The sequence below is a fragment of the Perna viridis genome, chromosome 3 (assembly GCF_037379345.1).
Source record: "Perna viridis isolate PV_CMFRI_1.1 ecotype Kerala chromosome 3, ASM3737934v1, whole genome shotgun sequence".
Taxonomy (NCBI): Eukaryota; Metazoa; Mollusca; class Bivalvia; order Mytilida; family Mytilidae; genus Perna; species Perna viridis.
In genome coordinates, this window is record NC_142447.1 from 45,932,790 (window position 1) to 45,960,488 (window position 27,699).

At 32.9% G+C, this 27,699-nt stretch overlaps 3 protein-coding genes across 9 annotated transcripts in view; 2 read left to right on the plus strand and 1 right to left on the minus strand.

Annotated features, from left to right (window-relative positions):
- Positions 1 to 1,949: 1,949 nt before the first annotated feature.
- Positions 1,950 to 9,131, plus strand: LOC148622486 (caspase-3-like). Its single transcript, XM_088572479.1, has 6 exons — positions 1,950 to 2,103; positions 2,812 to 2,836; positions 3,493 to 3,962; positions 4,456 to 4,694; positions 6,480 to 6,708; positions 7,465 to 9,131. The coding sequence occupies exons 1-6, from the start codon at positions 2,028 to 2,030 to the stop codon at positions 7,710 to 7,712; spliced, it is 1,287 nt and encodes a 428-aa protein (XP_088428605.1). The 5' UTR covers positions 1,950 to 2,027; the 3' UTR covers positions 7,713 to 9,131.
- Positions 9,132 to 12,262: 3,131 nt separating this feature from the next.
- Positions 12,263 to 18,222, plus strand: LOC148622487 (sperm-associated antigen 8-like). The gene is made up of 6 exons (XM_088572480.1): positions 12,263 to 12,447; positions 14,250 to 14,427; positions 15,045 to 15,090; positions 15,625 to 15,745; positions 16,403 to 16,465; positions 17,655 to 18,222. The coding sequence occupies exons 1-6, from the start codon at positions 12,364 to 12,366 to the stop codon at positions 17,775 to 17,777; spliced, it is 615 nt and encodes a 204-aa protein (XP_088428606.1). The 5' UTR covers positions 12,263 to 12,363; the 3' UTR covers positions 17,778 to 18,222.
- A 4,427-nt stretch (positions 18,223 to 22,649) lies between these two features.
- LOC148622488 (uncharacterized) overlaps positions 22,650 to 27,699 on the minus strand; it is a 66,128-nt gene continuing 61,078 nt past the window's right edge. For all 7 annotated transcript variants that reach the window (XM_088572483.1, XM_088572484.1, XM_088572482.1 and 4 more), the window contains one exon: positions 22,650 to 27,339. In XM_088572483.1, coding sequence (XP_088428609.1) covers positions 27,262 to 27,339 — 78 coding nt within the window. In that variant the 3' untranslated portion in view covers positions 22,650 to 27,261. The remainder of the gene's footprint in view (positions 27,340 to 27,699) is intronic.

Sequence of the window (27,699 nt, forward strand, 5' to 3'; positions counted from 1 at the left end):
GGTCAGGTATCCCGAAGGCTGGGCTCCGCCACCAACACCAGTTGGTTCTACTAACCCACTAACATCGACCGTGAGAGGCATGTATTGGTATTCAATGCCATTAAAAACCCCCAATCATCACTTGTAGCAAGACACTCCACACGTTGACGTATCTCAAATAGTTAAAAGTGAGGAAACGCTCTCGGACCCACGTGGGGTCTGGGAGTAGGCCAGAGCGTCAACACAGCAGCCCAGTCGCTAGTAGGACATACTCTGAGTCAGGTATCCCGAAGGCTGGGCTCCGCTATCTTCTACTACTAACTGGCATTACTAACACAATCCCCGTAAGGGTCGGTCGTGCGAGATCCGTAAGGATGGTCAAGACCGTAAAAACCCCTAATCATCTTGTAGCAAGTCTAATGAATGGGCTATATAAATGCATTACATATGTATGAATGGGGGTCAGTTTTACATTGTAAGAATATATGAAAGGGGTGACTAAAAATTTTCAGGGCTGCACACCTTTACCTTTTACCTGTTAAATTACCACCCCCGTGGGCCAGAACTTAAATTGTTTTGTTGAAATTTGTAACTCAGGTTGAGGGTGTGAATAAAATACCTATACATCAATTACCTTAAAGAAAGTTTTCGTTGTGGGAGAAATTAAACATTAAACAAGTTCGGGTCGTTTTTTTTCATTAAAAAGCTGTACAAATCTTGTAATTGTATGCATATAACACTGCCTTTAAATAAAGTTTTTCTCTCTGTCTGTCCGTTTTAGCTCACCTGGCCTTCGGTTTGCCATCACTTGGCGTCCGTCGTCGTCCGTTTCAAAAATCTTCTCCTCTGGAACTGCTGACGGGAATTATATGAAACTGCACATATGTTCCATAGGGTATCTTGCACAAAAGTTGTGTTTAGATTTTTGATCCGTCATGAACATGGCCGCTAATGCTAAAAATAGAACATACGGGTCAGGCTAGTTTTTCACATATATCTCCAAAACCGTTAGGGTTAGCCAAATTCTGACATCCGGTAAAAGTGTTCGGCATGATGAGATCTATCTGTGGTCAAATTTTCATTTTAATCTGTCAAGCCATTAAGGAGTTATTTCCCTTTTTCGACGTTTTTTTTTTTGCTATTTCTAATGTTATTGCTTTCAAAAATCTTCTCCTCTGACCCTACTTGACCAATTTGAATCAAACTTGATTCTTGCCATCACTTGGCGTCCGTCGTCGTCCGTTTCAAAAATCTTCTCCTCTGACACTGCTGACGGGAATTATATGAAACTGCACATATGTTCCCTAGGGTATCTTGCACAAAATTTTTGTTTGGATTTTTTGATCCTCAAAAAACATGGCCGCCATTACTAAAAATAGAACATAGAGGTCAGAATGTAGGTTTTCGCATTAATCTCCAAAACCAGGTCAGAATGTAGGTTTTCGCATTTATCTCCAAAACCATTAGATTTAGCCAAATTCTGACATATGGTAAAAGTGTTCAGCATGATGAGATCTATCTGTGGTAAATTTTTCATTTAATCTGTCTTCTTGAGTCAAAATTGTTAGACAACTTCTTGTTAAATTTATTGCCATTGAAAGACAAAATTTAACCGGATGAGCAATTCAGGCTCCTGGGAGCCTCTTATTTATTTTCTGTTGTGTTAATGTAAAAAAAAAACGCAAATCAGGCATATACCTTTTTCTTCGGGTGGGAAGGGAGGAGACTGTGATTTTATTTTGAGTTAGATTTTTTTCGCTTGAGCGTGAAAATATATTTTTTTCAGCAGCAGGTGGAGTTAAAAAATTTTATTTGAAAATCTGTTAAGTAATGGAAGGAATGTTGATGCATAATATTCTTTTCAGTCCATTGGTGATTAAAAAAATGTTTTGCTCAAACTGTAATCGTCTTTCTTAAAAAAAAAAATTCCAGCCCCCCCCCCTCATAAGTATAATAAATGAAAACCGGGCAGACCCGACATTGTTATAATTTTATATACAACCTATTTTCATTTTCGTTTTGATCTGTTTTCTCCAAAACAGGAAGAAATGTCAGACTCAGAGGAAAGATTAGAAGATGGTGAAATTATGAACAATGAAGGTGACGCCGGTCAGAGCTCCATGGGTGAGTAGGTTCTCTATTTCCGCATATTTCCATATCTATGTTCCATACTATTACTGGTACTGTTGTCGTTGAATAATGTCTGGAGGGTATCCTATTTTAACCTTGTTTTTCATAACAGTTTTTCCAGCAACTACTTGTCACAGCATGTAGATCGAAGGACGGGCCCGTCCTATCGCTATCATTATGCAAAATTTATGAAAATAGTGCATTTTTGTGTGCATGCATTAAATGTGTTTATCAAAGATTTTTTGGTGGGCCCATTGTGTCCCCCTTAGGTGATTGTCAGGATCAGCAACTGCATTTTGAGAATGTAGTAAAATTGGGATGTAGAGGTACATATGGGCTCTGGGGTACATGTATCAAAATGGAAATTTGCACACAGATTACTAACTTAAATTAAATATTTAGAATTGAAATCCTAAGTCACACTTGTTAAATTCTGTTTCTGTCTTGTGTTTTATAGTTTCTGTTCATATTCTTATGTTAGCTATTATTGTGTTATTTAATTTTTTCTTTATCATCATCCAGAATTTGTGCTGTTGAAGGTAAGAAAACTGTTGATCCTTAAACTCAAAGGTTTAACCATTACCCAACATGAAGATTCAGCTTTAGTAATTTTTAATAAATTTATTTACTTGATCAAATTTTTCCTCTGTTATCTTTTATATGACACTATACTTATTTAGTTAAAATATTGTTATATTTTAGATGGACCAGGCAAGTTTGTTAAAAAGTAAGTTGTGCTGTAGCTGAGTACTGCATACCTTTTCACCTTTAGAATAATTTGTAAGGGAGATTCTCACCATTTACACTGCTGCATGTGGGAGATTTTTATGTAAAATCTAACTTTTTGATGTAAAAAAAAATCAATTATTTAGTATTTTTCACAAAAAACATAGTAACAAAAAACCTCCCAAAAAATCTTTCAATTTCATGTAGGAGAGTCTTAATTTTTTCTTATGTATTTTGTGGAAGGGTTAACAGTTATGGTACAGATGTTGTTCTTTATCTTAGTAGCTTCACTTTGTCATGATTTTACTTGCAATACAAAATACAAGATTCAAGATTTATACATGTTAATCGTCAAACAATTTATTTCTGGAATTTGTTTATCATTGATTTTTTAGGGTTTCTACTTTTATGCACAATGTATGCACATTATCAATACTCATAGTATACAAAATGTGATCATCTGGCATTCCGCATTGTTATAGACCTCTGATATACCCATATGACTTTTACCATCCACTTATTAAGTAGAGACACTCTCCAATTTTCAATTCTATTTGGCAAAATATGCCTGTATGTTGAACTTTGTAAGTTTTTAAATGAGCTGGAGTATCCTAGTACAACATCATTTGCAAACTCTTGTATTATTTTCTATTAAAGAGTACTAGGAATTAAGACAAGCAAATCACAGACATATTCAGCTACTGTTATTCCATCCAGTGCCAATACTGTCCATCCGCAACAGTCAACTATAACTGATTTTCAACCTAGTTCATCTAGTATGGCAACAAACATTTCAGAACAAAGTGGTGATCATGAGCACTCAACAGTTTTTACAGACACAGGAACAGCAATTATTCAAAGGGGTGATGAAGCATCCATTGGCCAAGTGAAGACAACTCTTTCAGTGCCACCCTATGTAATTTCCCCTGACGAAAATAGTTCTAAACCAGGGCTTGCACTACTTATAATAAATGATAAATTTGCTCGTGGACAAGGTGGATTTCGAGCAGGGGCCAAATGTGATTTAAATAATATGTTTGAAATATTTCATAATTTGAACTTTGAAATTAGATGGGAACAATTTAACAGTAGAACTACAGATGACCTGCTGAGTGAATTAGAAAGTTGTAAGTTCTTGGTATTAAATAGACTACATTTGTATATTTATTTTCATGAAACTTGAGTATATAGGGGCAACACTTTCACTGTACCTGTGTATAATGATGTTTTGGGGTCAGCTGCAGCCTGCCCTGTGGTATAACAGTTTCCTTGTTGTTCATTGAAGACCAATGGGTGGCCTTGGGCCAACAATTTCATCCTGATGGGGTTGTTGTCTGACATATACACCATACATATTTTTGTTATCTACTACATGTATAGTAGTAAATTAATTTATAGCAAACAAATATTAGATTTTTTAAAGCTTTTTTTCTATAAGATATGACTCATTTTGCTGTTTCTATTTTGATTTAATATTGTAAATTAAGATGCCATTCCATGCAGTGTCACTTTTTTATGTGGGAAAAATTATTACTTAATGTATAATAACACTCAACTAAGAATGATAAAAATCACTATACCTGTACTGGTCAGTTGGTACAACATAGAACTTTTATTTAGGTGCACAGGACCCCATACTGAAACAGAAGAAGTGCCTTGCAATTGTGATATCATCCCATGGTGCTGAAGTCAAGCTTGGTAGACCTTACAGACCTCACCATATCCCTGATAACATCAATGTGTTTGGACATGCTATTAACACTTTCGATGGAATGCTTCCAACGAACCAAATAATGGATGTATTTGATGATTACAACTGCCCTTACATGGAGGGAAAACCTAGACTATTGTTTATTCAGGTATTAAAAACTGCTGGTGCACTATAAATTCAGACACACATGTACTGTAACATGCATAATACTGACTTCATCTGATTTTGTGAAATCTAAAATAAAAAGTTAAAATAAAATATAGTGGTATTGTTGTTAAGTGGCACTCCAGATAAGAATCAAGGAAAATGTGATTCATGGGTGAAAAGCCTACATATTTTTATTTTTGATATTTTGCTTAAACAGAAATTTACATTCAATTTATCATATAACTCGTCTTCTTAGGAGATAAAAATATATAGAAAGCACTGTAGATTTAAAAATGAAGGGAGATGTTGATTATCTCCTAAGAGCGGACAGCTTTGAATGAATTATTACACATTTCATAGTATAGACCCATAAAACAACTTAATTACAAAAATAAAAATATGTAGCCTTTTTGGGGGTGTATTACATATTTCAGATTTTGCATGATTCTTACAAAGACAGCCACTTAAAGAATAATCAAGGGAATCATAAATCATAAAATCTTTATTGATGATATAGTCAAAGAATTGAGAAAACATAATTGTGATCCTGTAGAAATAGGTAGTAACTGTATCAACTTTATATGCTGATGATAAAGTATTATTGTCAGAAAGCAAGCAGGATTTACAAACCTCTGTTGATGTAATCAGTGAATATTGTGGTAATTGGAAATTACATGTACATGTTTCGAAATCTAAAGTTGTTGTTATTAATTCCAACAGTAGATCTTATCTTAACGAGTTAACATATAATTCTAGTGTTATTCAAACTACTATTTTGTTATTTAGGAGTTTAGCTTCATTTTAATGGTAATTTTAATGTAGCTGTATCTCTATTGATAGAAAAGGCTAGAAAGGCATTATATAAAGTAAAAAGGTCAATTGGACAAGACCACCCTTGTAAACTTTTTGAAAAGCTGTTTGATACTTTAATCAGTCCAAATTTTCTATACTGTAATGAAATATGGGGGGGTAGCCATAAGTCCATCCAAAGGTCCATAGTAGAAAAGTGCCATACAAAATTTCTAAAAGAAATTCTTGGGAGTCCACTGTAAAACATCAAATGTTGTGTGCAGATCTGAACTTTGCAAATATCCAATGCAGTCAAAAATGATGTTTTCAAGTATCATAATTCTGAATCATCTCTTACTGTCAGAAAATACTTTGGCATGTAAGCTTTTCATTGCAACTGATAATAACAAGGTCTATTTATGCATACAAAAACATGGTTTCTGTTACATTATTAAGAGTAAATGCCCCTTTAAACATCTTCTAGCATGTATTAAATAAGGAATCAATCTATCCAGGAGCGAGCATTACTGATATCAAATTCCAGTAAACTTGCATTTTTCAAAAGTATTAACTGTAACAATAAACGTAGTAATTACATGGACATTTTACATAAAAGATCAGAGAGATCTGCAGTAAGTAAAATTCGACTTGGTGCTCATAGCCTTGAAATCGAAAAGGGTAGACATTTTCAATACCAATAATTGAAAGGCTTTGTCTGACCTGTAACACTGGGGAAATTGAAGACAAACAACATTTTTTATCCAAATGTAAAATTATTTGTCTGTTAGATCCCAGTTTAAAATAAAATTGTCTAATTTACTAAATATTAATATCAATCTAATAACTGATGATTTTCTCATAAAGTGTTTAAATAGTAGCTCTCTTGTGGTGTTAAGACTAATAAGTAATTATATTAGTGATTGTTTTTCATCAGAAGTAAAAGACACCTGCTATTGCTAAATTTAATATTAAATGATATATTTCTTTGATAAAACAGGCATGTAGAGCAAGGAATAATATAAAGAAGGTGGATAAAGGTGTAGAAATCCAGGTTTCAACCTTACCTAGCAACCAACCAGGAATAAGTTCCTCTTCAATGGATGTCAGACATCAGGAAGAGACACCTGGGACAGAAACTACTGTGATATACAAAAGATTAACTATGAATGACATGTTAATTACACCTTGTTATGAAAATTATATGGTTGCTTTTGCCAGCACTGAAGGTAAGATGGCAGTAAACAATTTGGAAAATTTAATGTGATGTTTCCATTGTAGGAAAATGTAACTGGGTTGTAATACATTATTATATTTCTACTGTTCAGGTCTAATAAGTGTAACACTAGTTTATTCAGACAGAATAAAAATATATTATTTTTGCCATTACTTAACTAGGTTGATTTTCAAATAACAAATTTAACTCGAGCTGGTGCTGAAAAAAAATTATTATGAGGCATGCATGAAAAATTCTTTCACTGAACAAATAATCCCATAATAATATGCAGTTAAGAATGTTTTCCTTGGTGATTATATTATTTTATGATAAGTTTAATCTACTTCCTAATGCTCTATATTGATGACAAACTATTAAATGGTTTGGTTCAACCAACCCAACTCCACCCGTAGCCCACACACAAAGTTAGGAGGTTTAGGATTCCCCCTTTTTGTGTGTCTATTTGTTCATCTTTGTACATATCTTGTAACAGGATATCATCCTTAATTGCTCAATGGATTTTAATAAAATTCTTTCAAAGTTTAGGCATTGTATGTAGGTGTATGTATTAGAAGATTATTAATGTCTGATGTCTGAAAAAGGAAGATAATTTAACTGATAGGGTCTGACATATTAAAAACTTTGCAAGCACAACTTCTTAACTGCTCATTGGATTTCAACGAAATTTTATTGGAAGGTGCTTTGCAAAACCTAACACACATTTTTTTTCATTAAACATCATTAATTCTATATTTTGTGTCATTTTCAGCTCATATTGCTTGGTCAGAAGATGATGGAGGTGTTATGTTGACAAATATGTACAGGGTTTTCAAAGATAAAATTAAAAAGGAACAGGATATTGATTTATTAACAACCATGTCTGAAGTGAGCAACAAAATGACTATTGAATGGGAATCAAACTTTATTGATCTACGCTATCATCAGTCAAAATCTGTTATGTCCCTCTTACATATGTTAGAACAAGAAATCATTTTAAAACCATCTAAGATAGAGTAATATTTGTCACATGGGCCTGTTGCAAAATGAACTGTAAATTAAGAAGCTAAATGGTTTTATCATTGAAAAAAAAGTTATGGGCTTTTACAATAATACTAAAAACAAGTACATTGTAGTAGCATTTTTTACATGTACCTGCAAATGTGTTCATTTGACATGATCCAAAAAAAATTAGTGACAAAGGAAGTAGTTCTGAATTTGACTTTTAGTTTATTATACTCCAGCAAACAATGTATGCCTGTCTGCCCATTCGTCTGTCCACATTTCATTTTTATATTTTTTAACAATTTCAAGGAGGTTTTATTTAAAGTCTTGAATTTTAAGGGTACCTAGATTTCTTGCCCTGGTTTCAAACTTGTCCACCTTGAGTTACGAAGGTTCACAAATTTAATTGTCTTTGAATTGAACAAAATATAAAAAACAAAAAGGTATCTTTGATATCCTGAATCTAACCATGTTTTATATTTTGGATTTTTAAGTCACACCAATGGTAATTCTAATTCAACTTCGTTTGATTTCAAGAAAAAATTAATTCTATGACTTCTTTGACATTCTATGGTTTATTGGATCTATATTACTGATAGACAAATGTTCAATTTCATAATTTTTAGTTCCTTGACGTTATTGAAATTCTTTGTCACACATTATATCGCAGTCCAAAGTCAGAATAGTATCAAGTTTGAATGTTGTTGCATGATCTAACTGTAGATAATTTGATTTTCTCAGTTTTCTGTTGATTCACTGATTTGTGTTTATAATTGTTACATAGGAAATTGTTTAATGTATATCTGTTTTACATTATAATTGTATGAATAATGTTTAATTTGAAAACCATGATTTGTAGCTAAGTAATTTTTTTTAAGAAAGCAATTCCAACATGATAAAGAATAATTGATTTACTGTCATAGTTTTGTTACTCAAATTTAAGTCTTTATTAAACCATGTTTTTGTGTAGTTATCTTATGTTTAGATCTGTTAACATTTTTGGTATATCAGCAATGAAACCTGTTGAAAAATTTCTTGTTAATTACAAATTTATCTATTTTTTTTTTATATATATATATTGCACTTCATGTATTTTTTATTTAACCTGTTTATCATGTTACAAGATAAACATTCATATTGCCAGTTTTATTTTTTAAAATTTCATATTACTTTAATTTATTTCACTTCATTTTTATAAGTGGTTCTCTTTTTATTTGTTTGTGAATAACTTATCTGCCATCCTACTTATCGATGAGTTAGAAGAAACAAATTGGTATTCATTTTTTTTTATTGCCTCCAACAGTAGGAGGTTGCCAATTACAAGATTGTAATACATGTAACTTATGAAATCAATTTAATTGACAAACAATAATTTTTTAAATTTAAAAACTTGGTAAATTGAAAAGATAAATAAAATAAAGTAGAATAATATCACTTCTGCAAAATTGATTAATATCTAACTTGTAATATTGTAATCTTAGCAAGAGCAGATTTATTTATTGAGGAATTATTAGAATCACTTTTGCAATAATTTCTCGAAAAGACTTTGATGGCGAAAGGTTGAAATAGTGAATAACATATCAAGTTAATTATTTATAATTATACTAAAAGAATGCAATCCAGGGACAAAGACCAGACATGGGAAACAGACTTGCACAACAAAGAACAAAAAGACACTATAATCATACACACAAAGCAGCAAAAGCAAATGAGCAACTCGGACTCCACTAAAAACTTGGAACAAGGACCAGGTGCACCGGTAGCGTAAGCGTCCTCTGCTTTTCTAGAAACACCTGCCAAGTTGCTCATAAAAAGTCAAGTCTGGGGTAGACAAAAGAGGAAAGGAAAACTATGACACGTTGAACAAATCAGTTTTCATGGCGTAGATTGGATACACTGTAAGAGTTCGTGATGATGACCAGAAAACTTCTGTAGTGATGACTTCAATCTTGTAACAACATAACCCTGCTTCAGAAGCCTATTTGTTAGAATTCTAGCGCGATACAAAAGTTTGTGTAGTTTCGGCAAGCTCTGGCATAACGTATGAGTTGTGATATGAACACTCCATATGCAGGTGCTGAAGGGATGTTGCCACAGATGAAAGGAAAGTTGACAATTCTGTTTGAAAAGTCATCACGTTTGTCATTAAGTTTGGTCAATAGTTTTCCTTTACCATCGATTTCCAAGTGTAGGTCAAGATATGAGGCTGACTTCACAGTGTCTGTAGTATCCTTTATCTCAAGTTCTTTGGGGTAGATGCGATGTATCAAATCCCCAAAATTAGGATTGTTTAAAGATAATACATCATCTATATAGTGGAAACTGAGATTAAAGGATCTAGCTAAATGATATTCTTTCTTTCGGATCAGATCAGCTATAAAGTCAGCCTCATAAGAGTGAAGGAATAGGTCAGCAAATAGAGGAGCGCAATTTGTTCCCATTGGAATGCCGACCGTTTGTTGAAAAACGCATCCACCAGACAAATATGTTGTTGATTAAAAATTCCAGCATTTTGTAAACATCTTCTGTATATTTGGAAGATGATTTGGAATTATTTCTTGCAAAGTATGAGGAATCTCTACCAAGAACTATATATTTGTATCTAGGTGTACCATATTTTTTGGAAAAACAACGATGTATAATGTTTTTAAGTCGGATTTTAACTGAGTTTTGGGAATAGAAGTATACAGTGTTGAAAAATCATAGGTTTTAATGCTATTATATTCTGATAATAATCTTGAACTGATTGTCTCCTAAAGATCTTTTGAATTTTTCAGGATCCACATTGAATTAATACCACTACGGGAGTAACAAGTGTTGTGGTAGGACTGCAGACCCTCTTTGACAGCTGTGAGTATAGAAGTTAAAAGTTTTGAAAGAGGTTTGGTGGTACATTTTGCAGATCCAGCTATGTAATGTTATTTGTATGGATTCTTGTATTTTTAGGAATCCAGTACATAGACGGTAAATCACAATCATCATCCTTGGTAGAGAGTATTAAATTATGTACTGTTTGTCAGACTTCAGTACTTATGAACAGATTGAAACTGATTGCAAATTTCATTAATTAGTTGAATTTTAATAGGTATTTAGGTTTACTGAAAATGTCCTTGAATATACAAATGACTGCTATTTGGTTGGTTACAAAGCAAACTAATGTGTCTACTAACCATTAACAGAGTCTTCATATACCATTAGATGATTTGATATAAAACAAATTCATTTTGGAATAAGATCTTTTGATCAATTGAACAGGCCCTTCTTTGTACTAGTTCCAGATGCTGAGCCATATTTTATTGTGGTAGCAAACAAGGACAACAGCCCGCAGGTAGGCATATCATCCCATTCTGACACATTATACTGACTCTTAGCCAGCGAGTAGTCACACTTACTCCTTGGCAGATGAACTGTGACTACTATGTTTTGTCTTTGTTATTACCTGACCATCTGGAACTCACAACCTCCTGTATTTGAGGCAAGCATGAGACCATATAAGCAGTATGAGTTGGTAGATAAATAATTGTAATAAAATTCATATGATAATGAGAGAAATTGGAATAAGTATGGTTGTAAAAACAACGAGACTGCTGCAGACGTAAGATACAATGTTCAATAATGCACTCAAATAACCTCTATTTCTAGCTACTGTAATCAATAATTGATAGCCCCATGGAACAAATGGATGACATCTATTATGCCTGCTAATTTATATAACTGAGTTAACTTTGACCCATATCCACAACTGTTTGTAATAAGTGACAAAAAGTAGCTTTCCTTGGAAATGAAATGTTGGTATGAGGATAGCATGTACATAAGAAGAAAATCATAAAAATATCAATAAATTTTCTCTTAGCCAATATCAACTAACAATTTAATCTGCTTTTTTACCCTTAAATCAAGGATTCTTAACAACCTGCTGGAATGCTTTGTTACATGCTGATGGATGTTTAACCACTTAAAAAGTAGTCAGATAAATAGCCCAAAAACCAGAATAACTTAAAAACAATTTTGTTATAAAAGAGTTATCAAATAAAAGTATTTAATCATTAATATGTAAAAATGCTGCAATTTTTTTATTTTCTAGACTTTGAATGGAATGAAAGTGTGCATGCTAGTTACGAAAAAAATAATTTGCTTCAATATGACAGTATTATCATTTTTAAGAGTTTTCTTTTTTATATTTGAATTTGTAATTTCTATGTGAGAAAATTGAAATTATCGATTCATAAAATTAAACTTTGCAAATTTTAGGTTATATAACAGACTATGTGTTTTTTTTCTACTTTCAAGTGCTATACAACTTGATTGGCATACTCAAAATACAAAACTTACTTTCTTCCATTAATATCATCCTTGCATTGTCAGGGCCCTTGTGTCCACATGTGTCCGTGTGACATTGTCAAATTCTTATGTTTGCAACAAACATTGGATCACAATTTCTGAAACTATATTATACTGTGAGGCTTGAGTTTGCTAAATATGACTCTAACTTTTTCTCACTGGGACGAATGGAACGAAAGCAGTAAGGGACGAAACGCATGGTATCTGCTTGAGTGGTCTCCCTTGAAAGCGCTCTTCCTCTGTTTATATTCTCCTTGGAAACGATAATTTCCGACTATCTCATCCTCTCTGAAACTTATTGTGTTCATTTGATACGTGTTTCACCATGAGTATATTGAACCAAGGTCGGAACGAAATAAGATTCAACAACGCCGATGGAAAATGTTTACTAGAAAACTGGGTTGAAGAGGTATTACCTTAATTTAAACAAATACATTTACACTACAGTCATGCTCTGAACTGTTTCACTATGCTGCGTTCGTTAATGTAGCGTTAGCAAATACAACAAGAGGCTTTGTTTGGTCATGCCCAAGGCAGTGGAAAAGACCTCTTTGTTTTCCTAGTGGCGTTTCTCAAATGCATTCTTCTGATGTCCACCTTCAATGATGTGATGATCTGTTCAATTCTGGTCAAGATTCATCATAATATTTTGACAAATATGGCTTCAGTTTTACTGCAAAAATGACTTTGACAACAGACAAACCTGTGTATCTAGAAAATTCTTAAGGCATAGCATACCCTATATATGTGAAAGGCAGTGGCTGCCCAGCCACGCATTTGAGGATGGGGAGCCTCTACAGGCTAATCATCCACACATCCGGTTTGAGTCATTAACACACAGAATCTTGTCAGAAATGGTTCATTTACGTTAGTAATTCAAAAATTTTGAGAAATTCTTTTTTATACTGATGTATACAAAATGATACAAATACTATTAAAATCGTAACTGATGTACCAAAATGATTGAAAATCATTCAGAATTAACACAAAATACACATTTAACAAACTTGAAAGACTATTTTTGCACATCAAGAAAGATTGTTTTGGCACATGATTCACTCCTTGCATTTTAAATCATAATGCTGCCATTCCAAATGGCAGATGTGAAACATATCAATTAACACTGGTCCTTCTTTGTAGAAACGAAAATTTTAAGAACATTCAATGCGTTTTTAACACATGGGATATTTATGATATCAGCCAAGATTTAATCATTTATTTTTAAAAATCTGGTAAAGAGGAGACATCGACTTTGCCACAAGTCATCATAACTTCTGTGACTTGTTCTGTGTTTGAACAACATAAAACCCGTACATTTTAAAGCACAGGGGCTTGCTCCCACTATAAAATATGCAGCCAAGCTAGTATATAACATGAACAGAAAACTGTTCAGTTTATGACATTAATATTCATAAATTTGTGGATAAGTTCGACAACATTTTCGTAACGAATCGGGCATTTCCGTCACAATTCCGTATGTTTTTGAAGCAAACTGGATGTGTGGACAATTAGCCTGAAGAGGGTCCCATCTATGAATGCGTGGACAAGGAGCCACTGCCAAATTGAAAACTGACCTTAATTTTGCTGTTTACTTTTTTTCAACTTCACAGAGTGCCAAAATCAACTAACACCTGAGATTCACTTGATATGATCCTAATATTAGGTCCACTTATTTACAGTTTAAATCACCTACCTACTGTGTCTATTGTCTTTCTATTGACCAGCATTGATATGTGAATAGGAGTTACCTTTAATAAGTTGAGAACATCTCAAAACTATAACTCAGCTTAGCTTATTTTGGCACTTTCTACAGAATTGAATAATGACGGAATATAACAAAAACCACATATTCTTTTTTTCTTAATACTTCTTGTATAATAGTGGCACAACTTTCTTTTCTATTTAGCAAATAACTTGAGCTTTGATGATTCTGTATGTTCTGTTCTGTCTCCACACTTATTCTCCTACATGTTTTCTTTTAAAATTGTGTCAATAGCTTGATATTCTGTATGTATATAAAATTGTACATTATGTCCCATATTGTAATGTTGGGAGAGGATGTGAATAGGCATAGGCTGTTATCCAATCCCTTTTTTATTCAATAAAATATTTGAAATTGAAATTTTGCTTACTAATAAAGTAAGCTGTTGGCATATGCAATTATTTTTTAGCTTAGTTTATGATTAAGTAATGTATTTTTTTTTTAATCAGCGAGCAGTAGAACCTTATGATTGTGTGGAAGAAGATGTTAACATAACCAGCAGTGCACAGAGATTTAGAGATGGGCATGTTGGAATTCTGTCAACAAATTTAGAAGCACCAGCATCAAGTCTGACTACTGTCAGGGAATCTTACAAAAAGCCAGAACCCTGTGGCGTAAGATTAGTGGGTATGTTTTTTTTAAAATGTATCAGTAGTCATTCTTAAATTGTTATGTCACAATCTGGGATATTTTATATTGGATTAAAGACAGCTATATGGAGACAAATATTAGGCAGAATGATGTGGAAAAGCAGGTTTAGCTGGAGAAAGTTTTCCAAAATTTACTTCCCTACAAAAATTTTACTTGCCACATCATAACTGAAATGACAAAGTACATGTTTATGGAAAATTATACTTCCTCAACAAAACATACAACTGGAAATTAACATACAAGTTCTTTCCTGCTTATTTTTTCTTACCTCTCTGCCTGTGGCAAGGCCAAATGGTAATAACAAAGCTTTAGTTACAGTACTTAATGCAAAAAAAAATCATTAAGAAAACTATTATGATTGAAACATTGTTTAAGCCTAAAGTAGCTTCAGTTACTTGCCACAAACTATTTATGTTTTGTGTGTTGTACAATATACAATTTAATTTTTTATGAGGATAGAATCAAAGTTGAAAAAGGGAACAAAATACAGGAGCAGAAACTGAATGATAAAAAGAATATCCGGGATAAATATGTCATTCTACCCCAAGAAATTTGGCAGTTTCCCTTTAAATGTATTTTACACTTTTTTTCAGGTAAAAAAGAAGAATTAATGAGACAAATGTTTTTTGAAAAAGTTGGGTAAGTAAGCACAGGCTTTTGTTTATTTAGTTTTGTCCTTCTATCATGCATATGTTTTAGGTCTGGTAAAATAACTGGTCTTAGGTACTTTTAACATGTCATGATTAGTAATATAATAATGTCTATATTTGAAATACATACAAGCAATTCAACAGTTCTGACCTGATAGTTATAAATTTTTGTTTATAATTGACTTGTTAATAATGCTCTTTTAATTGTATTTACATTTGGAACTTGAAATGTTTAAATACCAGTAGGTGGATTCTAAGGGGGCACCAAGGGTCTCCTCCTTCCCTTATGAAATTGCAGAATTTCACTTGTTTTAATATTTTTTTATAATAAAACACAGCAAAATCATCAAAAAGAATAAGAATCAAGAAGAATGCAAGTTTGTTTTTTTTAGTAATGTATTAAAAATACAAGTGAATATGATTCATATTTTTTAAGCTTTTTCTTGAGGAAAACATTTGTGTCCATGGTTAGTGCACCCTTTCCTAAATTTCTAGATTAAAGTAGCTTTAATTTTAATTTCAGTCGGGAAGTATTTAATGATGAGTTAGAGGCAACAGAACCTGAAGCTACAGACTTTAGATCTGTTACAAAGAAAGATTTCACAATAGAAGGTTTCCAATCAGTCAAACCAGAACCTACAAAGGTGAGTTTGTATTTTCTAATATAACGTGCCTCAAAGCTCTTTAGACCACAGTTGTGGTAAAAAAGTGATAAACATATGACCAACATCATAGACTGTGTCTATTCAAAACTAGTCATATTAGAATTTAAATAAATCACAGAAACTCCATTTCATCATTGTTTAAACACAGGCTGGCCATTTATATCATTATTTAACCCCTGACTATCACTCAGGTAAAACAATGCAACATAAATGGCCAGTCTGTGGTAAAACAATGATAGAATGGAGTTTCTGTGAATTATTTCTGAAATATTTTTTTTCTTAAGTAATTTGTAGATAGCTATGTTTAATTTAGAGGAAAACTTCTGTATAATTCATGTTACCTCAATTTTCTCAAAAAGCAAATTTAAACCAATTTATGCATTTTAAAACGACAGTTTAATAGTAATGCAAAAATATTAGGAAATTGCTTTGAAAATCCAGATATAAATGCAACTAGATGGTATCGTATAGCATTAAACAAGGAGTGGTCTCACATGTTTTTGTTGTTTTGGTCTGTTTTTTTTTAATATTAGCACAAAGCTTAAAAATGGACAGTTAATCATGTCCACTTTATTAGAATGTCATTGATATCTGATAAGCAAACATGATAAAGGATATTTCTTCTATATATTCCAGCATCATGACTATAAAAAAGATCAGCCAGTCACATTTTGGTCAGAGCACAAAAATGTTGTTCATGTAAGTATAAATCTGCAGGTATTTAAAAGTTGAAATGTTTGGGACATGGAAGTGATACTCTTCTTGGAGTAAAGAAAAATTGAGATAGTTTACAGTGAAACCTGTCTGAATCCATTTAGATTGTAGAGTTTGTTCCATTTCAATTTATTTTGGTTATGAATTAATTTAAACTGCCATAAGGATACTTTATAAAATGTCTGTAATATACAAGTTTTGGGTTTATTGATGTATTGAGGGTTTGGTATAGACTGGTTTCAGGGGTTTATTGAGGGTTTGGTATATACAGTTTTTAGGGTTTATTGAGGGTTTTGGTATAGAAGGTTTCGAGGTTTATTGAGGGTTTGGTATATATAGGTTTCTAGGTTTATTGATGGTTTAGTTTAGACAGCTTTCAGGGTTTATTGAGGGTTTGGTTTATACAGATTTTTAGTATGGACAGGTTTCTGGGTTTATTGAGGGTTTGGTATATACAGGTTTCTAGGTTTATTGATGGATTGGTTTAGACAACTTTCAAGGTTTATTGTAGGTTTGGTATATACAGGTTTCTGGGTTTATTGAGGGTTTGGTATAGGCAGGTTTCTGGGTTTATTGAGGGTTGGTTTAGGCAGGTTTTGTGGTTTATTATGGGTTTGGTATATACAGGTTTCAGGGTTTAATGAGGGTTTGGTATAGGCAGGTTTCTGGGTTTATTGAGGGTTTGGTATATATAAGTTTCAGGCTTTATTGAAGGTTTGGTATATACAGGTTTCAGGGTTTATTGAGGGTTTGGTTTAGGCAGGTGTCGAGGTTTATTGAGGGTTTGGTATATACAGGTTTCAGGGTTTATTGAGGGTTTGGTTTAGACAGGTTTCAGGGTTTATTGAGGGTTTGGTATATATTGTCAGAAATTGTAACATTAAGTTTTTGTATACAGTTAAACATGTATATACCAAACCATCAATAAACCCTGAAACCTGGGTATAGCAAACCTTCAATAAACCCTGAAACCTGGGTATACCAAACCCTCAATAAATCCAGAAATCTTTTTATACAATAAACTTGTATATACCAAACCCTCAATAAACCTCGAAACCTGTCTAAAACAATTCCATAAATATTTTTCTAATAGTGTAACTGTACTGTACAAATGATTAACAGAATTTGAAAGTGATTCAGTTCGATTGATATTTTCATATTTTGTCTATTTCAGGGTGTATCTTCAGAGAAAACACAGGACACACCTTTCAGGAAAAATGATGCTTTTAGTAAACCAATTGGAGAATTCTGGGATGAAACACAACCATATGAAATAGAAAATTATCCTAAAATGTGAATCTGAATATTTTTATGTATATTTATGAGGAAAAAATGATGAAAAAGAAGTGCAAATATTGCTATGAATATGTCAGCTAAAATTGATGAGAAAATTTACCAAGGTGGGAAAAGAAAAAAAAATGCTTGCCTTATATTTGAATCCAATTTTGAAGAGTTTAGTTAAGTTTGCTTGTCAATGGACAGTGATATTAAAGATGACTATTTCAGAAAGCCTGCATTGACTGTTAAGTTCAGTCACTGATTTTATTTGTCAAAGGGAGACAACTCCATTGTCAAGCTAAGACTAAAGTATTTCTTCCAATTCTTTTTGTTTATCTCCTTATTTAATGTCTTATTCTATAGTTATGATGAACTTCACTATGATCATTGATTTGTAATTTTTAATGTTTATCATTCAATCATGTTATTATCATTAGATATGAATAAAGTATATTGTTAACTAAGTGCTATCATTATTACTTGTCCTGTCTGAGGTCAATTTACTGTACCACTGAATTATTTGTCCAGATTTGGATTCAACTTTTCATAATAGTACTTTATCTTTAAGAAACATATTTGCCATTAATACCTTAATTTTTGTATACAAGTACTTACTAATCAACAAAGATCAACAATTACAGTAGAATTCAAAATATGTAGAAACATTGTGATGTTATTTGACTGTAGTGTTCATAAATAACTTGTATTTCATCGTAATAAATGACAAATTATAATTGTAACTAAAACACAATGAATTAGATGACAACAAGATTTCTGCTGTATTTTTTCAGATAGCATTTTGAATGATTTCCTTTTGCATGCATTTTGCAATGATAGCATTTCTTGATAAAGGTATAAAGCCTTTCTTTTATGATGTTAATAAAATCAAATAAAAGATTATCAAGAGTAATCAAGGGAACCAAGATTTTAGCAGAAATAAAAAGAATGTAATCCAGGGACCAACACCAGACATGGAAAACAGACAAACACAATAAAGAACATAAAGTAACTAAAATAATACATATAAAGTAACAAAAGTAATCGAGCAACTCAGGCTGCACTAAAAACTGGGAGCATGGACAAGGTGCATCCATAGGGTAAGTGTCCTCTTTGACAAAACTATGACAATTGTACACATCAAATCAGACTAAAAGTCAACTTTTTATTACTTATATTTTGCTTCAGACAATACAAAACATTGAATCAAATTAACACACTTATCCCCTGATTCCTGGGACCAATACACTGACTGCTGCCTCTGTGGTGCCATCAATTAACACACTCATCCCCTAATTCCTGGGACCAATACACTGACTGCTGCCTCTGTGTTGCCATCAATTAACACACTCATCCCCTAATTCCAGGGACCAATACACTGACTGCTGCCTCTGTGGTGCCATCAATTAACACACTCATCCCCTAATTCCTGGGACCAATACACTGACTGCTGCCTCTGTGGTGCCATCAATTAACACACTCATCCCCTAATTCCTGGGACCAATACACTGACTGCTGCCTCTGTGGTGTCATCAATTAACACACTCATCCCCTATTCCTGGGACCAATACACTGACTGCTGCCTCTGTGGTGCCATCAATTAACACACTTATCCCCTAATTTCTGGGATCAATACACTGACTGCTGCCTCTGTGGTGTCATCAATTAACACACTCATCCCCTATTCCTGGGACCAATACACTGACTGCTGCCTCTGTGGTGCCATCAATTAACACACTCATCCCCTATTCCTGGGACCAATACACTGACTGCTGCCTCTGTGGTGCCATCAATTAACACACTCATCCCCTATTCCTGGGACCAATACACTGACTGCTGCCTCTGTGGTGCCATCAATTAACACACTCATCCCCTATTCCTGGGACCAATACACTGACTGCTGCCTCTGTGGTGCCATCAATTAACACACTCATCCCCTATTCCTGGGACCAATACACTGACTGCTGCCTCTGTGGTGCCATCAATTAACACACTCATCCCCTATTCCTGGGACCAATACACTGACTGCTGCCTCTGTGGTGCCATCAATTAACACACTCATCCCCTAATTCCTGGGACCAATACACTGACTGCTGCCTCTGTGATGCCATCAATTAACACACTCATCCCCTATTTCTGGGACCAATACACTGACTGCTGCCTCTGTGGTGCCATCAATTAACACACTTATCCCCTAATTCATGGGACCAATACACTGACTGCTGCCTCTGTGGTGCATTCAATAAACACACTCAACCCCTAATTCAACTCCTGGAACCATTACCCTAGCTACTGCCTGTGTGATGCCATCAATTAACACTCATCACCTGATTCCTTGGACCAATACCCTGGCTGCTGCCTGTGTGGTGCCATCAATTAACACACTCAACCCCTAATTCAACTCCTGGAACCATTACCCTAGCTACTGCCTGTGTGGTGCCATCAATTATCAAAATCTAATTTCAAGACAACACACGTATCCCAGTGTAGGGATCCAATACTAGCAAGAGTTTCAAGATAATCCAGCTAGTGATATTTGATGAGTTGCAGACAATATTATGTTGGACATCAAGCTGAAAATTAATGTCCATAACAATACCTTTCATAAAATCTGTCCAAACTCAATGTCTGATGATCAATGAACACTGGGAAAATTGCTTATGAATCCTATGAGTTGTAAACAATATTTTGTCTCACAGTAAGAGGTTAAAAAATCAATAGGCATATTTCACAAAACTTATCTAAACCAAAGCTCTTGAAAATTAGCACATCTTCATATAATAATGTTATCTAACACTGCATTAAGTTTCATAAGAATCCAGCCAGAAATAAAGGAGTTGTGACATTATATCATTAGTATATAGCCCAGAGCTTTGGGGTATACAAATCTGGAAAAAAGGGAAAAATAAATAGAAATTCTTTCAATGAAGACATACATTGAATCTACAAATGATTAAAATACTGTGCTTTTTCAAAATTGTGTTGCACCGTGCAGGTCCGGGTGTCAAAAGAATAGGCCTGCAGCAGCAATAAGCTTGTCGTAAAAGGCAACTAAATAGTGCTCAGAAACCTAGCCGGGGGCTAGGCGCTCTGCCCACAGAGCAACTGAGTTGTGTGCCCCAGGTGGTGGAATGGGGTACTCCTGGCGTGTTACATGCTGGGGTTGTCAGGCTATAATACAGAAAACCTGACTGCAAACCATAGTGGTGCACCGCGTTGGGAAAGATGCCATGTTCCTTGCATGTTAAAGAACCCTGCTGTGGTATTGATAGGAGTAAGAACCTTTGCGCTTCGCCACAGGAGGCTAAATTGCCCGACCCGATCCATCCCTCCCTTTTATCTTGTGGCAATAAAAATTAGTCTACCCTATCATCCTTGTGTCCCATCCCATTTTTCATTTCATCATCATTTCATGTTCATTTTATCATCCTTTTCATGTGCATTGCCTGAATAAAGCTGAAATATTGCTGCTCAGGCGTTAAACCCCAATAATCAATCAATCAATCAAAATTGTGTTACATGAAAATGAAACTTGATAGCTGTTCTTAGAGAATCCAGAGTAAAGCCTTAACCCTTTTCAAGACTTAAATATTTCCATTATAAATCTTTCCTTCTTTCTTGTCTTGTGAAAAAAAAGATAGCTACAATTTGATACATGTCCCCTGCCCCTTCAAAAAATGAAAAGCAAATGTCCTATAACTTATGTAAAACTTGCCAAATCAAAATGACAGTGCAGTATGATTAACTACATATGGTGACTAACAATCCTAAAAACAAGAGGCTCCCAGGAGCCTGAGTTGCTCACCTGGTTGAAGTTTGTCTTTCAAGGGCAATAAATTTAGGAAAGAAGTTGTCCAACAATTTTGACTTGAGAAAACTTTGGTAGGACTTATCATAAGGATCATTTCAGCAATTGAAAGTTTCTTTCTATCTATTATAGTTTTCAAGATATTGGCTGAAAACTTAAAAAAAATCCTGTCATTTTTCCCCTTTCAAGGAGTACTCGGACAACTTCTATCCCTGAAGACTTTTGTAGTCCTAACAATAAAGATCATTTCAGCTAATGAAAGAATTTGGCTAAACCTAACAGTTTTGCAGATATATATTTGCAAAAAACTACTGCCTGACCCCCATATTCTATTTTTAGTAACAGTGGCCATCTTTTCGATGGATCAAAAATCCCCACATCAGTTCTATGAAAGATACCCAAAAGGAACATTCACACCAAGTTTGGTTCCAATTGGTCAAGTAGTTTCCGAGGAGAAGATTTTGAAAGAAATAACATTAAAAATGGCAAAAAAAAAATGTTTAAAAGGGCAATAACTCCAACATGGCTTAACAGATCAAAATGGAAATTTGATCACATATAGATCTCATCATGCTAAACACTTTCACCCAATCAAAATTTGGCTAAACCTAATGGTTTTGGAGATAGATATGAAAAACTACCGTCTGACCCCAATGTTCTATTTTTATTAACGGCGACCATGTTTTTAGACGAATCACAAATCCCCACATCAGTTCTATGCACGATACCCAAAGGAACATTCATACCAAGTTTGGTTCCAATTGGTCGAGTAGTGTCAGAGAAAAAGGGTTTTGAAAAATTGTTAACAATAACGAACGACGATGACGACGGACGCTAAGTTATGGAAATAGCTCACAATGGCCTTTGGCCAGGTGAGCTAAAAATTGTACTAATTCCATTGAGGGGTTTTTGAGGAATTGCATCCACAAAGTCAAGTGTGACACATTGATACATGGACATTGGTATAATCATGTCCCCTTACATGTAGCAGCAGGGGACAAAAATCTTTTGTATAAAGTAGACACTCACAAAAACAGTAATTTCTTGTGAATCATTTCTTAGGCTAAATAGACTTGTACACAAATCCCGAGTTGATCACTTTATTTATTGTGAAGCTTTCACACTTTTGCTTTAGTGAAAAATAAATAATCTTCAATAATATAATACACAATAACAACAAACAATAAAAAGATTGATTGTAATTGGTCATAAATACCATTAATTATCAATGCAATAAACAATATTAAATATTGATTGTTAACATAAAAAGACCTTGGTTTCAAAATATGTATACTAGTGTTCTACTTCTAGTGTTGGACCAAATCAAAGACTTGGGGAGGTCAAATCAGAGACTAAGGAAGGTCAAAACACCATATCACACTGATACACAGTAATAATATTTAATAAAAAAAAATAAAAATGAATTAACGATAGGCAAATCAATACTAAAAAAATAATGTATTTGAATTCTGACAAATGGAAACTAAATATCAAAAGTCTTATAAACAGTCTATTGTTGCATTAAATTTTATCACTCAAGTTTAAAAAAAAATGTGGTTTTTCATGCATTCTGACCATCTAGATTATAAAGAAAGGTAGATAGATGTAATTTAAACAATTCTCCTCATAAAAAATATAAAAGTCACAAGTGATCAAATACAATTAGATAATTCTTTAAAAATAGCCATTAAACATCACAAAAATCTATAATATTAAAAATCATTTGGTAGTCATGAAAAACCATAATATGACCTGTTAACCTGTGACTAAGACAATTTCTGCACTCTCACTCAATCATTATTTTGTAATCTTATTCAACAAATTAGCCTTTCAAATCAATCATCCAACAATTTCTACAATGAATAGGATGCAGAGACTTGAAGTATTACAGTAATACTTCGAAACCAACAGGACTGTTGTACCATTTACATGGCAAATTTTGATTCTGCCAAAATGCCATAAATAGACACAAAAATGGTGTGCACTCATAATTCAGTAGTCTCTACCATAATTTCAAAATGCAGTAAAAAAAATTTCACAACACAGAGAATTTTTCACTAAAATTTGCATATTCTTGATTTCGTCCACTTCTATTACCTTAACAATTTTTTGTTTTAAATTGCAACTTTCTACACATACACATACAATTATACACATTTTTATTACTACTTAAATGATCCCCTACTAAGAATCAGAAAACCACTAATCGTCCCTCTTTGCTTTTCAACAGGAAAAAAAATCCAAATTTGTATGATTAAAAATAATAACAGAATGAAAATATCTTCATCATAAAATCACAATAGTAAAATTAGTCATACCATAAATGTTAATTTTAGTGAAAAAAAAAAACCAGATGTATGACAGAAAACTTTACCCCAAGATGGTTGTTACTTTTGCTAATAGAGTATAAAACCACAAAGTACAGGAAAGATAAAGCACAAACGTTTATTTTATAGCACTTATATAATTTCCAAGGAGTTAAATGCATGACTTTACTATCAAAAACTTCCAAATATTTGTTATTTCTAATGAAAAAAAATGACAAATTCATAACATAATTAGTGTTATTGTTTGATAAATGGACCAATAAAGTCACTGTCCAAAAAAAACCCACAAATATTTATAGTTTTTTATTTTACTTCAGAATGTGACAACGATGCCTATGATTATGTATTCACTCACATCATTGTTAGGTGCATATATTCACCAAGTATTAATACTGTTCACATCCATTGAGAACAAAAACTCTGCAACAACAAAACGAAATGTATTAAATTCGAAACTTTGAGTTTGATTGTCCTCAACAACACTATGGGTCTACATTGTCATACTTAGAGGAGATAAAACTAGAAACAAATGAGAGCAAACTCATTTAAGAATACCCCTCTCCTCATCCTAAAAACTAGAAACAAATGAGAGCAAACTCATTTAAGGATACCCCTCTCCTCATACTAGTGATTAAACAAAGTTTTCAACCAGAAACTTGATATTGCTTACTTCTGAAATCAAACTCTATGTTAATGAGTATCTACCTATATAAAGCTTCTGTCGAAACATCAAATGATGAAGATAAGAAGTAAAATTGTAACAAAAATGTTGTGAATAGAGTAACAGAAAGACAGAGACCATGATATTTATTATATGCATTTTGGCCCAAATTAGTACGTGTAGTAGACTTAGCACAAAAAATCATGGTCTTTTCTATACAATACTACAAGAGAAATACATGGTGTTTCCCAACAGCTATGAAATCTGTCTTAACTAAAATTTTGTGAAACACATCTTTCAAAGCTCTACACAAAACACTACATTATTATGAATGCATATTGAACATGTGGTGAATAAGGCATCTGATCAAACAAAGTTGGACAAAGAGTTCAAGTTTTGAACTGTAGACCTTTCCAAGATAATAAATCATTTTAATCTGTATTATTAAATAATGGAACAAGGACTTATTGAGTATAAAGTGAATTCAGTCGATACATGATTCACAATGGTTTGGAATGAAGGATGCACAAAAAAAACAAGGTACAAATATACAACAGTACAATGACTTAAAAAAACAATCCTAAACTTAACAATGAGGTACTAAAGATACATTCGCCCTACATATTTGCTAAACATTATAAAAATCAACAAAACTTTATGTATGAGATTTGTGTATGGCCCCTGAACAAAATAGAATGTAAAGCATATTTCAAAAGCATTTTACATTCCTATTAAAACATTAAATACCATCTACATGTATAATGTTCTTTGGTTATAGTCATGTTACCACAATTGGTGTTCCTTTTTTTTTTTGCCAAAATGTCCCAACGCATTTCTAAGTCAGAAAATTTTTTCTCATTTATCTGAAAATAACCCCCCGAATCGAACAAATTTGACTAAAGATTTAGAAGTCTGTTCACCCTTGATTCCTTTATTGAGATCATCTTTAAAGTAGCATGACCAACACAATATAAATGACAAGTGTTTACTTTGATTGTCTACCATTACCTGAGATATCTACACATACAAAGAAAACCACTCACAAACATTAAACTTATACATCTATAACTACCAATATTAACAGCTTGTGAGTGTTTACCTATTAAACTTGTCAGTGAGTAAGAGAGTATACATTCCATATTTTGAAAAATAAAGAAAATCCTAAATGAAATTTAAATCCTATAGTAATATTGTACTGGGTAATTAAAAAGGGCAAAATAAATTCATCACAAGAAAATTTAAATCATTGAATAAGTATTCAATTTGATTGCTTTTCTTGTCATGACAGAACTGTGTAGTAAGCACACTAATGTCTGAATAATATTTTTTTTTGTAAAATACAATTTTCAAACAATAAATTAAATATGATCATAACTATTTACAAAAATAAGGTTTCATTTTATCTAGTAGGCACATCAATGTTCAGCCAAGTATGGCACAAGAAAATCACATTTATTTTTAATCAATTGAAGGTAAGGTACATTTTAAGGATATTGTAAAAGTATCAAGTACATCAACTTGAAACAAGAAAATGCATCTTTGATATAGATGGCATGCTTAGGACCTTTTGATCAGGATCATAAAATGTCTCCCTGTGACAAAGATCCCCAGATCAGAACTTTCTGTCAGGACTATATTATGTCTCTTGGTGACATTTAATGCCCTGCTCAGGAGCATGGAATAGAATTTATATCAATAGGAACACTTGTACTAATACTAATGATGAAGCTACCCAATATTTAATGTAATAAGCTTCAAAACAAACAAATAAATATATGGCTCCTTGGGGCATAAACCTTTTTTTAATTATGGCATATGTACTTAATCATTTCAACAAAGTGGTGGGTATATTTTCATTGATTTTTTTCCCTAAGCTTACTTAATAATGCTTTGAAAAAATCGTGGTTTATTAAATACAATTGCTTATTCAAAATATAAACAAATTGATGCAAATTCTTAACTTCTTTACACTATAGTGATCAACTTGCTTATCAATAGCAAACACAAAAAGTACAAACTGATATGACCAGAAAAAAATACAGTAAAAAAAGTTATAATGGCAAAAAATTTGATTATAAGTACAGATGATGCCAACAATACTTATGTTTAAAGCTGCACATATGTTGTGCTTCTTAACTGAAATTATAAAAAATGAAGCTTTTTTTTTTTTAAAAAATTTTTGAAGTAAATTATTCAAGACCACCATGAAAAGCCATATCTTCACATACTGTAAAAAAACTGCAATGTGACGTCTAAAACAATTTTTTGATAATGACATTTAAGTACAGAAATGTTAATACAATCTTGAATTAGTGAAAAAAAAATGAAGTTTAGAATTAGTTTTCTTTGAACAACCTTATTTGGACGGCAGCTCTCCCAAATAGCAAGAAAATTCTGCACACATCAGTAGACATTCATTCATCAGTCACATACTCTGATTGTTTGTCTAGTGCAAGATATAATAAGTAAATGTAAAAAATAATCTTTCTGCCATAAAATATTGCACTTAAACTTGTTCAAAATACGTCATAATATATAAACAACTGCATCACAGATAAAAATAACACAAAGCTTGTGCCCAACATTGATTATTTATCTATAAAATTAGATCACATTTTTTCAGTCTACTCAACCCTTACATCAGAAAATGGAATGTTCTGTCTTTTGATTTGGACTAGTCTATACACACAATTAGGAATGTTATGGTATACTAGCTGCATTCCTCTCCTTTATCACAATGTTTTGTTTCTATTCCCCAAGCTTTCAGTTTCTTCAAGTCTTCACTTAGCTGGAAAGAAAAAAATTGCAAACCTTCTAAACACTGATGACAAAATTTTATATAAAGCATTAATACTCTTAAGGCAAATGAAAAGCTTTTGACCCTCTATAACTATAATATAAATAACTTCATAATCCAAAGTCTCAAACAAACCAATGTAAAGTGAAAAGGGTTACTTCTGAAATTAAGTCCAAAGTTTTGTCATAAATAGCTTGTTTTTAGTATTTGCTACAATTTTACTGTACTACTATTACTACTACCTAAAAAATAAGCTTTGATCAAAGTTCTATAAATGCACAAATTAAGAGGTCAAACAGTGTCCTTACAGGACCTACTACTTTAGTCAAACCATGTATCGGTGTCTACCAC

Excerpts from the sequence above, each read along its gene's own strand:
- LOC148622486 (XM_088572479.1), top strand. The coding sequence starts at position 2,028 with ATGTCAGACTCAGAGGAAAGATTAGAAGATGGTGAAATTATGAACAAT. Across the intron at positions 3,963-4,455 it reads GCTGAGTGAATTAGAAAGTT|GTGCACAGGACCCCATACTG; the intron begins GTAAGTTCTTGG and ends ACTTTTATTTAG. Across the intron at positions 6,709-7,464 it reads TGCTTTTGCCAGCACTGAAG|CTCATATTGCTTGGTCAGAA; the intron begins GTAAGATGGCAG and ends TGTCATTTTCAG.
- LOC148622487 (XM_088572480.1), top strand. The coding sequence starts at position 12,364 with ATGAGTATATTGAACCAAGGTCGGAACGAAATAAGATTCAACAACGCC. Across the intron at positions 12,448-14,249 it reads TAGAAAACTGGGTTGAAGAG|CGAGCAGTAGAACCTTATGA; the intron begins GTATTACCTTAA and ends TTTTTTAATCAG. Across the intron at positions 15,746-16,402 it reads TCAAACCAGAACCTACAAAG|CATCATGACTATAAAAAAGA; the intron begins GTGAGTTTGTAT and ends TATATATTCCAG.